Source organism: Amblyomma mixtum, chromosome 2, assembly GCF_055824585.1.
Source record: "Amblyomma mixtum isolate Tamu chromosome 2, ASM5582458v1, whole genome shotgun sequence".
NCBI lineage: Eukaryota > Metazoa > Arthropoda > Arachnida > Ixodida > Ixodidae > Amblyomma > Amblyomma mixtum.
The window spans coordinates 35,080,526-35,095,408 of record NC_143013.1 but is presented as its reverse complement, the minus strand read 5'-3'; the positions used below and the strand labels follow the sequence as shown (position 1 = coordinate 35,095,408).

The 14,883-nt window shown below is 40.9% G+C and overlaps 1 protein-coding gene across 1 annotated transcript in view; it reads left to right on the top strand.

Annotated features, from left to right (window-relative positions):
* The first annotated feature begins 245 nt into the window (after nt 1-245).
* The window catches only part of LOC149358958 (uncharacterized), an 89,016-nt gene continuing 74,378 nt past the window's right edge, over nt 246-14,883 (top strand). The window contains exons 1-15 of the mRNA XM_089571130.1: nt 246-464; nt 538-635; nt 2,348-2,456; nt 3,713-3,853; nt 4,663-4,776; nt 6,209-6,350; nt 7,298-7,351; nt 7,483-7,536; nt 7,667-7,726; nt 7,857-7,910; nt 8,039-8,092; nt 11,407-11,532; nt 12,510-12,745; nt 13,682-13,785; nt 13,861-13,969. Of these exons, the coding sequence (XP_089427256.1) occupies nt 333-464; nt 538-635; nt 2,348-2,456; nt 3,713-3,853; nt 4,663-4,776; nt 6,209-6,350; nt 7,298-7,351; nt 7,483-7,536; nt 7,667-7,726; nt 7,857-7,910; nt 8,039-8,092; nt 11,407-11,532; nt 12,510-12,745; nt 13,682-13,785; nt 13,861-13,969 (1,587 nt within the window). The 5' untranslated portion in view covers nt 246-332. The remainder of the gene's footprint in view (nt 465-537; nt 636-2,347; nt 2,457-3,712; nt 3,854-4,662; nt 4,777-6,208; nt 6,351-7,297; nt 7,352-7,482; nt 7,537-7,666; nt 7,727-7,856; nt 7,911-8,038; nt 8,093-11,406; nt 11,533-12,509; nt 12,746-13,681; nt 13,786-13,860; nt 13,970-14,883) is intronic.

The window sequence follows — 14,883 nt, the reverse complement described above, 5'->3', positions numbered from 1 at the left end:
ACAGCATATCATTACAAGCAAGTAAAGGCTGTCTGTACCGTGCAACCACATGATTCTAGTGGTCTGGCTAGCCTTGTTTTGATGGGCTTTTGTCTGGCTACAGAAAAAAATCGTTAGAAGACGCAGTTTCTTTCGTGTGTGAATTGCATGATTCAACCTTCCTGTTTACTGTGTATAATGCAGCAAGCATTACCATTTTCATTTGATCTCTGACTCTTCCTAATGGTCATTTTGTTAACATAGATCCAGGCTATGATCAACTTGTGGCTTTGGACAGAGATCAAGTAAAAGGATTGCTGCTGGCACCAGAGCCTAATTTTATAAAGTCTCTCATGCGAGTTGAGAACTCACAATTTGAAGAATATCTCCAGCTAGCACATGACAAGGTGAAACAGGCGAAGATATCTGGACTGGCCTTTTTCTTTCCTGATATCCCTTTGGCCCAATCATACTATCTGTATGAGGTAAGTTACTGGACAGCAAGAAATTTCAGGAGCAGTATACTTCCTGCCACTTTCTTTCTCTTCCTTAATGCAGAAAGCTTGGAAGTTTTTTAGCAAAACAAAGGATCGACTCATGCTGCTTGTTGGGTTGACCTACGTGAGCGATTTGCTGCAACTGCGGAAGTTTGCAAAGTGAGTAGGCATGCTCTTCCAGTTGTTGTTGAACTGGGGATGAGTGTTCATCTATTCTCCGGCTTTCTTTCTGATGCTACTTCCTCTGGTTTACAGTGCACTGGTGCACTGTGATGCTGCTAACCACAGTGCCCTGTGGTTAAAAGGCGCAGTGACTACTCTTAGTTTTGTCGTTTAGTTGTAATGAAGCATTAGCATAGGATAACAAATTGAAAGCTGCAGTAGGAGAATACTATGAGAATACCAAGTGCACCTGCATACAAGGCAAGTGCATAGTTACCCAGCTATGAAGTCATGTAAGGTCAAAGCTGATGTTTGCGAACACAGTGTTCGCAAACATAGAGGGCACTCACGGTCACTGGAGGCAGTTGGAGGTATTGTCTATGCCGCCGTCTGCTACTGTGCGTGGCTCACTTACTACAGTCAAGCCCACTTATAATGAACCTCACAGTCATGGGGATTGTTTTTTTTTTTGCATCAGAGGTTCATAGTAAGTTCAGTTCCCTATTAGGATGAAAAAAATAGTTGTGCAAAAGTGGCATTTCTTTCATGAACAGGTCATGAAAAGGCATGCCGTTTAAGGACTATTGTTCATGTAGAGCTGTTTAGGCAGCCTAGACTTAAGGACTGTATTTGCAAGCATATAGCTGACATGACCTCATGTCAAGACGAGAAACTTGTGCAATTCAGGGAGACACCCAGTTGACGACGTGCCAAGATGTTGGGCTGGGGGCAGTGATAAGTCCAGCACCATAGCACGATTTATCATGAAAAAAAAGAGATGTCTGCTTCAGAATAAGGTTGCACACTTTTTTATATTGTTCTGAAAAGTAGTTCCCAGTAGTTAGCAAACATACGGCTGCCTTCATGGGTTCTCTATGAAACGAGAAAATAATTTCAGAAAGTTTTGTTCGTATCTGTTTCTATGGGCCACACTTCCATCCTGTACCCCCTCCTCGAGGTAACTTGGGCGCGCACATATTATGGTGTTTTAAAAATACTTTGCCTTTGAAATGGTGACATTCCATATTTGCAAAAGTTCTGTTCTGGGACGTAGTACTTCGCTTTCGTTGACAAAGAAACCTCATAGGTGCACTGTAAAATCGGAAAACCGCTTAGAAAATTTTTGTTTAGACGAGTTTCTGTAGGTCGTGAAAACGACTTAGAAAATTATTATTTAGGTGCATTTCTATGGGTTGTACCCCTAGCTGTTACCCCCCATTCAGCGACAACAGTGCCACCACATCTAGCTTGCTTCACGGATCAGTGTTGGTCTACAAAAAAGTAATAGATACCAAGAAGTATGAATCACATTTAAAAACGTCTTTGTGGTTTGACCACAGGGCTGAAAACTGTGGTACTTTAGCCTGCATGTGAATCCAGTATGGGAGATGTAGTACGGCAATACCTTTGCCACTTACTAGCTAACACAGTGCTGTTATATGTCAAGGCAGCTGCAAAGGAAAATAAAAATGCAGTGCAAAATGTTTGCGGTTTGGGCAGGTAATTTATCAAATTTAAACTACATATAGTAGCAAAATCTGCACCTGCAAAAGAAAAGGGAATGGGCATGCATAATGAGAACAAGTGGGAAGTCTATGAAATGGCAGGCATTATGTTTTAACAGTTGCTTAAATTGGTTGCAAAGCTATTTGCGACACATTGGTTGCCATCTGACTCTGTTGTTTTCATCCTTTTTTGTTTTTGTTAAGGAAATGTGATTTTTTGGTCCTTGTGAAGCACGACTACACCGTACCATCAAAATGTGTCATCTCAGGTCCTTTCCTGAGGCCTGTAGAAAAACAGGATTATGAAAATCTGGTAAGCTTTTAGATTCATTATTGCACTTAACTCTGATATGAAATTTTCAATCTTTTATGTGCCTGCCTGAGTTATGAATATGGGCGGGAATTGTTGGATATCAATTTGAGCCATTTGCAGACTACTGCTAACAGGAGTTGCTGAACACGAGCTGAGGAGGAGTGTAGTTTTCATTGAAGTCTAGAGGTTCTCTGCAAAAAATTGGTGGAATAAAATATTTGTTTCTTGTAAGGCTGTTTAACTTTGGTGATAGTTCACTGATGTTTTATGATAAATGCACAGGAATTGGGGCAGCAATTTGGTTTTCAATTAAAGGGTGTGAAACAGTATAGTAGAGCCATTTCTGCCAGAAAGTGCTCCAGCACCTCTTTTTTTCATATTTTTCTTGCTGGGTTCTTTGTTTTTTTGGGTAGAAAACATGTTTTGTGTAGGATATGCAGTATTTTGTCATTTAAACGGTCCTTTATAATGTTATGTTGTCAATACATTAAAAAATGCTGTAAAATCCGGCTATAGTAAACATATACATAGTAAAAGCACTGGTATAGTTAGGTTGAACTGCAGTCCCATTTGTCCTTACGTAGACTACTGTGCATTTTTATTTTTCCTATAGTAAGGTTAGCTGTAGCTCGCAAAGAAATGATTAAAGAGTGTTTGGCCAAGGTGACTTCCGATGGAACAATATCATCACAGCATGTGCGCGGTCGAGGACATATGAGAGCAAGAGTCTTGTGAAAAAACAATTGCAGGGGCAGCAGCAAGCTTTTTTTCAAGTGGACTCAAACTCATCCATCGCATTATATTCTGGGCCATGCTGTATATTTGCAAATGCAGTTCTTTCAGAAGACTTAAGCCAAATCAAAATTTTGATTACATGAAATGCGAGAACTGTAAGTCATTACATAATGGGAGGATCAGAGCATGATGGAAGGATGCATTTCTTTTGTAAACCAGCTCTGTGTGTTCAGTAAGTTAGTCAAATTACCACATAGTGTCCTAGAGTCATGGCATCACAAACGACTGATGTACACACACTGATGTAGTAAAGGTTTTGTTTTTTAAAGCAACTTTACTATAGAGGGACTCTATGGTACTTATAAAAAATGGACAAAGCAAAATTTCACAAGCCAAAAAACAATTTTTTTTGTGTGTGTGTTTCATTTTAACTCAGTCTGGGCCATAGCTGGCTCTTTGTTTCGGCCTTTGCCTTCTAGGAAATTGTTTTGGGACTAAATGGAATGTGAACTGAATTGCAGGCAGAATTGGTGCAAGAGTCACACTATCAGACAACAGTTGTTCTGTCTCTGCCCATGGTCGTTTCTGAGTACCGCCTGAATAGTGCTGCACAGTCCATTGGCACACCTTGCAACTACCAACGCTGGACGGGCTATGCCAAAGTGAGTGGCAAAGCATGAATAATTTTTGAGTACAAAAGGGCTGCTCGGCCCTATGGTGAACATTTTGAAAAGGGGAGTTGGTAAAGAATAAAGAGAAAGTCATTAGAATCCATGGAGGGAAGGTAATTTTTTTTGTTGGCACAGTTCAAGCTAATGTCTTAGCAGTCAGTCCTGATCCAGTAATTTGCTGGATGTGCTAATTTACGAGCGACTGCCCTAGTTGCTGACACTAGCAGTTTGTGGAAGCCCATACTTCATGGGTGGTAGCAAATTGTATGTGTAATAGTATGGGCAGCACTTGCTGTGGATCATCATTAACTGGGAGCTTCTGATATGGAGATAATAAACCCACCCTATGTAGCATCTGATGTTTGCAAGAGCTACTTACTGGTACTCTGGTTAGGCCAGATGTGAATGATTGGTGGTATTATGACTGGTTTTAATCGTTTCTAAACAGAAATGCATGTTCTAGCAGGTGTATGAAGATGTGTAATAGGTGGAGCGTGTTGATGGTGGTGCATTTCTATACTTTTTAAATGGCATGCGGTAAATATTTTCTTTTTATCATTATTTGTCAAATGTGCCTTGAGTTGCCTTGTTTTGCCTTTGCACTTTTGTGGCAAAGTGCTAGCATTTGTGGGATGTTGCACGAGCTATAATAATATGTTTACTTGTGTGGTGTCACTTTCATCCAATGCTACTGCCAAGAACAAAGTGATATGTATCATTATATGTCACAGTGCACTGAACTCCTACTATCATCAGTTTTTCACATAAACATGGTAACAGGTTTGTTTCATTTCTTCCAGACGTGCCCTAACCTAGAGAGGCGAAATCAATACGATGCTAATTTCACAAGATCATTTCAAAGGAATGGTAGCACCTTATATTCATTTCAAGATGAGCTAGTTGTGGCACATCAGGTGAGTGAACTGCTAAGGGAATTCGAGGACTTTTTCGCATGCATTGAAAGACTATTACCTTAAAGGGCAACTCTGGCATTTTTTGTGCCTCCACAGATTTTACTGAAACTTTCAGTGTATATTCTCCATAGTTTTCTGGCCATTTGTGCCAAACTTTGCAGCTGAGCAATGTCTTATTGCAGCACAAATGAATTTTCAAATTCGCCATTTCATGCCCTCAGTCGGTGTGATTTCTATGGGCAACGTTGGCGTGTGTGACGTCACAGGTTGGCATGCTAGTCGATATTCACTCTGCATTTGCTGAAGTACGAACTTCTGTCTCGCTTTTGGTCACATCAGACTAATAATGACCCAGTCTGTCGATTACAGTCGCGAGTTTAACCAATCAACACACAGAAAAGTTTTGGGAGAGTATCCGTGACCTCATAGGTTGGCAGGTCGTGACGTCATAGAGTCATAGATTGGAAGAAATCTAGTTTTGGTTTCGGTTTCGATTTCTTGGTTTCTGCTGTTTTAAAGTACTTCTACTCAGCATCTTGAAAAACTTCTTTTTGTACCGGGGAGAGAGGACTGCAAAGAATGTCATGTGAATATTAACTCAAAATGTTCAAAAACTGCCGGAGTTGCCTTTTAAAGTTTTTATTGTGCACTGTCAATAACATGAATATAATCATTTCATTCTTTAATTAATTTTGAATTAATTTATTTTTAACGGCTGATCTTGCCCATGTATCATCTTTGTAGACCTACATTAATTACCAAGGCCATATTCTTAGCATAGATCTTTACTTCTGAACTCAGTGTGATGCCTAACTGCAGCACACACTGAAAATCGCTTGCACTAACAGTTTCAGATTTTATATACCTTTTTTGGCCGCACTTGTAAGTTTAGTATGGAGGTCTTAAATCTTAAAATACTTTTCCTACGTACAGGCATGAAAATGCAGGCTGCATTAATAAGGGAAATCTATTTTTTGTTGATGGGGCAAGCATAGTGGTATTTGTGCTTTGCTAAAGGCTGACTGCAGGAACATTTTGAGGAACCTGCAGGTTGTTTATTTTTTATTTGCCTCTATTTATGATAGCTATGTGACGTCACATATCAGTAACATAGACTATGAGCGTACTTGCTCCAAAATACCTTTTTCATATCCAGCTTTGCTGCTTCAGCTTATAAGCATGCGCAGAGATGATGTTTCCAGAATATCTGTCCCATGTGCTCAAAATAAGAGCATTACTCGGATTGTATTTAGTCACTTCATGTACATAGTATGTGCTCTCTGGAGCATTTAAAAATGACCTGTCACAAATGTTCACACTGCAGGAGCAGGGACAAAGCTAATGCAACTGCAGTTTTCTGCAATTACAGCTAAAAATAATCTTTGGAAGTGCGTGACCAACTCATTCTGTGCTTTTCTTCGGCAATGCTCAGGCACAGTCATTCCTGCACAGATTTGAGCGGGGCTCTATCGCTGCCTTTTATGTGGAGTACGAAGACTGGACTGGAGAGTGCAGTGTCAGACAGCCAATCACAAGACTGAAGATGATTATATCGCAGCTGAACTGGACAGAAGGTGTTAACTTTTGTTTATATTCGTGCAGACTTGAAATCGCTTGTGAAGTCTCTGAATTTGATTAACTAGGTGATTTCGTTGGTATTCCCAATGGGCACCAAAACTTTCTTGGACATCCTAGGGACATCTGAGACATCCTGTGGACGTCCAATGAAGTTTAAGTGCCCACTGGGTTCACTGGATCTAAAATGTAAAAATGGCAAGAACCACAAAAGATAAATAAGGCAATAAAATAACTCCATTGGTGTTCATTTTTCACCTTTAAATTAAGCTGTGGACATACGGTTCCTGTGTCACAGTACTTTCAGCATTTTTTAAACTGAGTTAATACACATTCAGTGAGCTATAATGAATGATGGCTTGCATTAATAGGTATTGGTTGTAGCTACTAGTGACTGTTTTCAATAAATTAGGTGTGAGACTGGTGGGATTTGTTGTAAAACTATGCCCAAAGCATCGAAAGGTCACTGAGTTGGATATAAGCCGACAGGATTTATTCACAGGTTGTGGTTTTTTCAGAACAAGGTTTATTATTGTGATGGAAAGACACTATAATGATAGAGCAAAATAGCCAAGTAGAGTTGCTCTCATTTTGAATGTCGGTTTAAAATACAGGCAGCACTAGTTTTCTGCTTAGTCAATTACCATTCATGTGCATGTTCCCATGACTAGTATTGGAAATGAGGATGAGGTCATGTAGGCAATGCAGGCCACATTCAAGATCCTAGAGGTTTCATAATATGAAGCCAGGCACTGGAAGGAATTAAACATGTAGTGCATTTGGTGGTGTATGCACAGTTCAGTGTATTCATTGGCATAGCGTGTGCTCTTTTTTTAGTGTGTTTTACATTAACTCTTCCTGAGCTATGTTTTGTGGGTACAAGAACGACTACTTTTTAGCTCCTACTGCAACAATATGACTTAGCAATGCCTTGCTTGCCTTTCAGACACAGTGAGCAGACTGACTGACAGTACCACATCAACGACTCTCCGCACTACACGTAACTACTGCTTACTGCTGCTGTTTTCGTCTAGAATCAGACTTTTTTGCTGTCTAGCTTCTTCTGCTTTGAACATTTACATCTGTCCATCCTTGCTCAGAAATATGACTTGGCGACGCCTTGCCTTTCAGGAGCAACGAGCACAGTGGCTAGCAAGACCACACCAGAGGTTTTGCTCACCACACGTAACTACTATTTACTGTCACTATTTTTGTCTGGAATCAGTCTTTTTTGCCTTATATTTTTTTGTGCCTTTAATATATGCGTCACGCATTCCTTGCACAAAAATATGACTTAGCAACACTTGCCTTTCAGGGCCAGGACCTGGGAGTGCAGTGACTCAGAAGACCACACTAGAGACTTTGCTCACTACACGTAACTGTTGTTTATTGCCACTATTTTTGTCTGGAACCGGACTTTTTGCTTTCTATCTTTTTGTGCCGTTAATATCTACGTCACTCATTCCTTGCACAAAAATATGACTCAGTAACACCTTGCCTTTCAGGAGCAGAGAGTACAGGGACTCAAATGACCACATCAGAGGTTTTTAACACCACACGTAACTATTGTTTATTACCTCTATTTTTGTCTGGAATCGGACTTTCTGCTTCTTTTTTTTGCACCTTGAATATCTGCTTCACTCATTCCTTGCACAAAAATATGACTTAGCCGAACCTTGCCTTTCAGGAGCAGAGAGCACAGTTGCTGACAAGGCAACACAAAAGGCTTTCCAAGCCGCAAGTAACTACTATTTACTGCCACTATTTTTGTCTGGAGTAGTGATCAGCTGGTGAATAAAATTAGCACCGTTCTTATGCACTTGTGTTAGCATTCTTAAACAACCAGAGTCATGGACGAGCCAACCAAAATCACGCTGTAAGCACGGCCATTTAAAGGGAAGCAGAAATCAGATAAAGGCATAGTACTGAATTTTAAACAGAGTTTGAACCAGGTCAAAGTATAAGTGGACCACGAAAAAGATTTAAGCTCAGTAATATATGCTTGCCAACATTGTGATCTAACTCCTCAGAAATGTCATTCAGGTTCTCTTAAAGGACATCACAGATATTTGGCTCTGTGATGCCGCATATTTGTCACTGGTTGGTTACCAATGTTGGCTACAACGGAATAAAAATTAAACCTGTGGGCCATGGGTGAGCAGTTGCTTAAAAGGCAACTGCAGTGGTTTTAGAATTTAAGTGCTTAAAGGGGTTGAATGCGTGAAAGCGGCAGGCAAAGAATGCAAAGTCCTTTTTGAATAGCTTTTGATATGGCGACTTATTGCTGATGAAAACTGCGACGGCTTTCTTGCTTCTCCGCTGCGCTCGGCACCAAGTGAGGGGGCGAGTGATGTGGCCTATGGTGGTGGTACATTTGCAAAGCAGAACTTCACTTCACTTCCCAGGATTGGGGGTATTACATAAGGGGTGGGTTACATGTATAAAGCAGATTGAATAAACAAAGAAAACATGTAAGGTACAGGCGCGGCCATAAGTAAACGGAGCACGCTGTTGCTTTTGAAGTGCAATGCACGCTGTTGCTTTTGAAGTGCAATGACGCTTTGTGCATTGGTAATGAAGAAGCGTTGTTTGTCTACAAGAAAGCCCACCAACCTCCGCTACCAGCATGCACGCACCACTGCTGGAAATTTCAATTAGGTGATGCGTGAAAAATATTCGAAGACAGTTGCGTGCTTCGTTTACTTTTGTCCGCGCCTGTACATAAATTATTCAGTGTTAAAGATGGTAGCTAAACAGTTCATAAATGTTGATGGGCAGGTGATTGCGGCGATGTCGTGTGGAAGGCCGTTTCAGTCCATGGCTGAGCACGGAAAGAATGACGATGCAAATGTAGTTGTGTGCGTACATGGCCGGGCAACTTGAAGGGGATGACCAGTGCGGAAGGAAATGCATGCTAACGAATTGATGTAGGGTAGACGACAAAGTGAGCTGAAATACAATTTGTGAAACAAGCACATACTAGTAATAAGATGCCTACAAGCCAGGGACGTTAAACCTGCCTCTGCTTTTAGTGATGATATACTGACATATGAATAGCATGAATATATGAATCTTTTGGCTCGATTTTGTACTGATTCCAGGGAATTTGTTAAAGTTTGGTTAGGGCTCCAAATAGCAGAGGTGTATTCTAATTTAGAACAGACAAGTGATCTGTAGGCAAGTAATTTTGTTTTTATGGCTTTGAAGCAAGGAAATGAATGTCGCCGAAGGCAAAGCCTTGGAAGCTGTTCAGCAGCGTAAGACTGGCAGCAGAGTATGGGTGAAGGCAGTGGAATTTCAAAATCTCACTTTCTGCGACATCACCAAGCTTCTCTGCACTTCTTCAAAGTTCTGAAGAGAAGCTTGAGCTTTAATCGGCGATCACATCGCCATTTCAAATGTTAATGCAGAAACACTTGGCATGATTTACTCTCAGGCTGCATAAGTTTGAATCCTTGAATATCGTGGAATTTTCAAAAAGTGGTTCAACTGTCCTTTAAAGCAAGTTTTACCCCCTCTTCTTCCTTTTTTTTTTATGATGGCATCAGTTGACTAACGAGATGCACCTTGGCTATGTGAGCTGCTACATTATGAAATGTGGGGTCATCTTTCAGTGTTGTTTTGCACTCTTGTTCATGTGGTCCATGTGGATATATTTATGTTTCATGCTTATGAGTGCATTAATAGCGGCAAGGTTTAGACGTTTTGGGGTGAATGACTAAAGATTAGGAAAGAAAATGGGGCTGGTTTAGGTTTATGGTGGACAACAGTGCGATGGAAGCTCATGGTGTTTCTTCCCTTCCGTCTTATTCCACAACGCTATTATCCACCATGAGTACCTGAAGAGTATGATTGGCTTTGCTGTGAACACAAGTACAGTTAGATGTATCCAAGCAAACTGTTTGATTATTAACATTTAGTCAACAGTCATATTACAACGTTAGTGTATTGGGTGGAAATCTGGAGTTGGAAAGTTGAGATGTTTTGAGTTTGTCAGCATTTTTTTCTTTTCAGAAGTACACTGCACAGATAGGATAGCCAGAAATATTCAGATCTATTCAACAATTGTTGTCACTGTCACTGAGCTCTGCACCACCTCTGTAGTGTGCAGAGAAGAGCATCATGCCTAGAAATGACAGGTCTTGACCTTCCTTGGTTTTTCATATGCTTACTGCACGCACCGTCTGGATTCTTTTAAAGCTATTTTCTAAGAGGCGAACAGATGTGCTCATTTCATTTCTGTTTTGACAACCGCATGCTTGTTTCCTGACTGTATCATCAATTTTTTCTATTACACTGAGCATAATTCATGCAGGAGAACCCTTTCAGCAGGAACTTTACTGGGACACAAGGAAGACAAAGCCGTATGGAAGAGATGTGCAACAGGGTGTCAGTGTACGATGTTAATGCAAAGAACTCTGTATATAGTTTGAAGTTTATTTTCCTTTCTTACAAAGTAGGTACTCCAAGAAATATATACAAGCATGATAAAGTAGGAAGCGTGAAAGTGAGATAGGTGCAGATTTTCAAAAGTTTCGAGGCGACGTGTCGAATTTCATGCAAATTTGCCAAGGTGTCTGATGGCACAACTCACTCTAGATGCCTTACATGCTGAAGGATGTTCAGTAGCACTCAGCAGTAGCAGTACCTGTTGAATGAGAAGTGGCTGGGGATCTTGCAAAAACCATTGTATCTGAAGCAGTTTTCTCTTGTTGAAGTTGTGAATCATGCAGCCTTGTGAATCATGCAGATTTTATCCCTCACATTTGCTTCTTATCCTTGCCGTGATCAGCTTCATCGCTGAAGTTCTTCATTTCAGCCTTATCTCACCATTTAAAGTAGGGCATGTGAAAATAATGTTAGCCATATGAGGATAAGTCCTTGTCACAGTGTTTACAACGATTTTGTGAATGAAGTGAGGGGTGAATTGGGAGGTACAACTGTTGCGCATGTGCCAAAGTGGCCAAAGCAAACTTGCATAGGCGATGCTCCTGTTCTGAACCAAGAGCTGGGAAAGAAAGAGACATCAAGTTGTGTGCCTGCTCCCTCTTTCAGCTATGCTCATCTGCCTCTTCTCCCGCCGGCTTCCCAACCTGAGCCTTGCTGCACAGCTCTGCCCCTACATGGCTTACATGGGCCTTATGCACCACTCCAGCAGTGACCGCTTTTATATAAATGATGGTAATTGTGGCATGCTATGGGCATGCTGTTTGTTATTATTTTATTGAAAATACCGCTGAAGACACTATGCAAAGGTAAGAAGTTCATAACTGCACCAAAGGCGATGCATAATAAAAAATACGGAATTGTTTCATAAAGTGGTGCTAAAGGTATATAAGTATGGATAATTGGCCACTTTGGTGAGCTGGGATTTCATCACAGGTGGGTTTTAGTTCATAAAACATTGTTAGACCTATCTGTGGCAATATGGGATAGTAGTTCATTTCATTTATGCATGGTATGGGGTAGGAATGACTTAGCAGGCGTTACCATGCAAACATTTAGCTTCCGACGATTTGAGCTTGGAGCCTGGGCAAGATAATGTTTTGCCTAATTTGGCCAATACTGTATGCTTTAGTTATGGCCTAAATATAAGGATTTTTTTTGAGACGTGAGCTTGTATGCCATCTGGAGATAATTTTTGCCGAGTTGAGAACTAGGTACTTCTAGAGTGTCAGTGTTTTTCTTGAGAAGAAAAAGGAACATTTGTATAATGTGCAATAATGCTGATTTTTCACAGTTTTTCATTTCGGCTCCTCCTGAGTGTGTAAAGTAGGAGCTCTGACAAGCTGTGCAGTCTGTGATGTCGGGTGCAGTACGTGTGAGCTTAGCCACCTTGTTATTGATTTCAGTCTCGCAAGATTGCTAAACTTCTGGTGTAATTTTTTGTTTTCATGAACAGCCTACCATATTCTTAGAAAATTGACAGTAGTTTGATCTGCTTTGCACGTTCATGTTTCTCTTCTGGAATACTGACTGAGGAAAGCAAGTGTACGTTTTCACTAGAACATTGTAGAAGCTAGCCAATCTAACTTGTAGTCTTTTCACTCCTCAGGATTAACCTCGTAGTTATTTGATCATTGTGGTATTTAGCCTTCTTTTGCTGTTGTGTGAAAACTGTGAGAAACTTTCCAAGACTACATTATTTCTCTCCTCAGCTGCTGCCCTATACCAATTCCTGGCTCTCAAGCAGTACAATATTCGGGGCCTTCTCATTGCAACTGCGCCTATGAACTCTGTTTTGCTAGCAAAGTTGCGAGAGGTTTTTCTGCATGATGGTGTGGCTCGCCTGATGTACAGCATCTCAAGGACCAACCCCTTTAAGACACTGTATGGAGTAGTGCTGCAAACCACAACAATCACAGACGTGGATAACCTTTATGAGGAGTCACTGGTAAGCTGTGCATACTTTCATTGAGCAATCCCATAAGCTGCTCTGGGATATGCCCTCTATTTTAACTACTCTTAGGTGTGAAACTACAAATGGACAGGCATATACTTCAGCTTTCCTGAAATCGATGCTCGTACCATTTGGTTTTCCTACATTTCTTGCATTCAGCAACTTAAAAAAACATTTTGCTGTCACAATCGGTGCTTTGTGGCTTCTTTCCATTAAATATTGTAGGCACATAACTGGATAACCAAAGTTTAGTCTCCTCAAATCATACTTTACATGTTACGAGGAATGCGATAAGGTCAGTTTATCGTGAGGTCTGTGTTTTGCTGGTGAGGGCACCTAGTAAACCATCGCCTTCTGCAAAATAATATATCTGAATGTGATGCATGAATAAAGTGGCCGCATTTTTAGCATTTTCAGTTTGTTTTGTGATCTTTTCTAATTCTTTCCATGGAAAGCAACTGGCATATTGATTAAAGCTCAACAAGTGTGATTGAAGCTTTCTTTTATGTTAAGCATTTTCAACCATAAATTTTCGTCTAAAATTATCCATCTTTGTAGCTACACTCATTCAAAGGATGTTGAACATTAAAAAGTAGTGTACTACTTCTGCTGAAATGTTTTAAAGAACTTTGAATGAGTATATGACTGGGATAAAGGCAGGGCTGTGAACTTTAAAGCCAGGGTTGAGGATGAAAGACAAGAGATTGTCTTGCTATGTGACTGCAAGCAAAATCTGCATCACAGGTAAATTTATAAGTATAAGGCAATGTTGAAATTCGACATAAAGAAAAGTCTTAAAAGCCAAGAAACATAGATAGGTGTGACTGACTGAGTGATTGAGCAGAGCAGATCAAGACATGCCAAGCAGTAGTCATCCATATGTAAATGGGTGTTGTTTGTTGTGCTTATCTTTACTGTTCATATTTTCAGAAAATTAGAAGCTACCTTCAAACGAAAATGCAATTGAAGCTATTTCTGGCTGTGCAAACAGCTGGCTACAACACAAGTCTTGATCCTTTACTCAAATTAAAAAGGTAGGTTGCTGTTTATAAGACAGATATATACAGTTTTTCTGGCACTGATTAACTGGTTCAAATGTGGCTTTCCAGCTCATGTGATCGACTAATTTTGTACACCACCCCATATGTACCATCTCCTCACTGCAAAATTCTGCCAACTGCCTATCAAGATCTGGACGAGCTTGACAAGACAGTCTTTGTAAGCACACTTTTTGGCTTCCACTTTGAGTGATGGGTGTGCAAATAACATTTTATGGCTTTAAAAATGCACAGCATCTCTGCAGCTAGCCTTAGTGATTTTGTGTTGCCATTACATGATGCTTGCTGGAGGAAACAGAACTTACTGCATTTGCTTAAAGGGACAGTGAGGAGAGCTCTATTAATATTTTTTTTATAGCAAAATCCGATAGTTCGGCATTTCATTGCTTTGTTGCCACTTGGCCAGCAGCGAAAGATGCATTTATTTCTAAGAAATTTGGATTCGAAGTTGAAAAGTTTTTCCCGCCGCTCTGATTCAAACCTGGGATTCTCTTATGATGACACAGGACTAAATGACGTGAAACATGCCGTGCACATGACGTAACGCAGACTCCGTGATTTCTGATGGCCAGCAGAGCGGCCTAGCAGCAGCCGAAAAGAAAGCTACCGCTGGCCGCACATTGAAGGCATCTATCGGCTATTGCGGCCATCGCTACCGTCGCTTCGTTTACGTTTGCACCGGCGTTTTGCCAGCGTTACGATGGATCCCGTCCTCGAAGTCGTCAACGAAGTTCTCGCAGGTAGACACCTTTAGCATACCGTGTACCCTGTTACCGTTAGCGGAATACCGAGAGCCCGCCTACCGCCGGTGAGCAGGCGCTGATTGGTCCCGATGCTGCAGGCGCGCGCGTAGCTGCTGGGTACGTGGCGCCATCTGGCGACGTCAAGGAGATTTGCGCATGCATTGGCTGCGCCTCAGTGATTTGTGCCTTCTCATGTCTCAGTGTTACTAGAACTATTGGTTCTAGCAACACTGTTTTGTCCTATGACGTCATCACTCTTGTACTTGCGATTTTGGCCTGTGGCGGCGATACCTGTATTTTGGTTCTTGCTCTTTTCTACGTTACAAGAGCT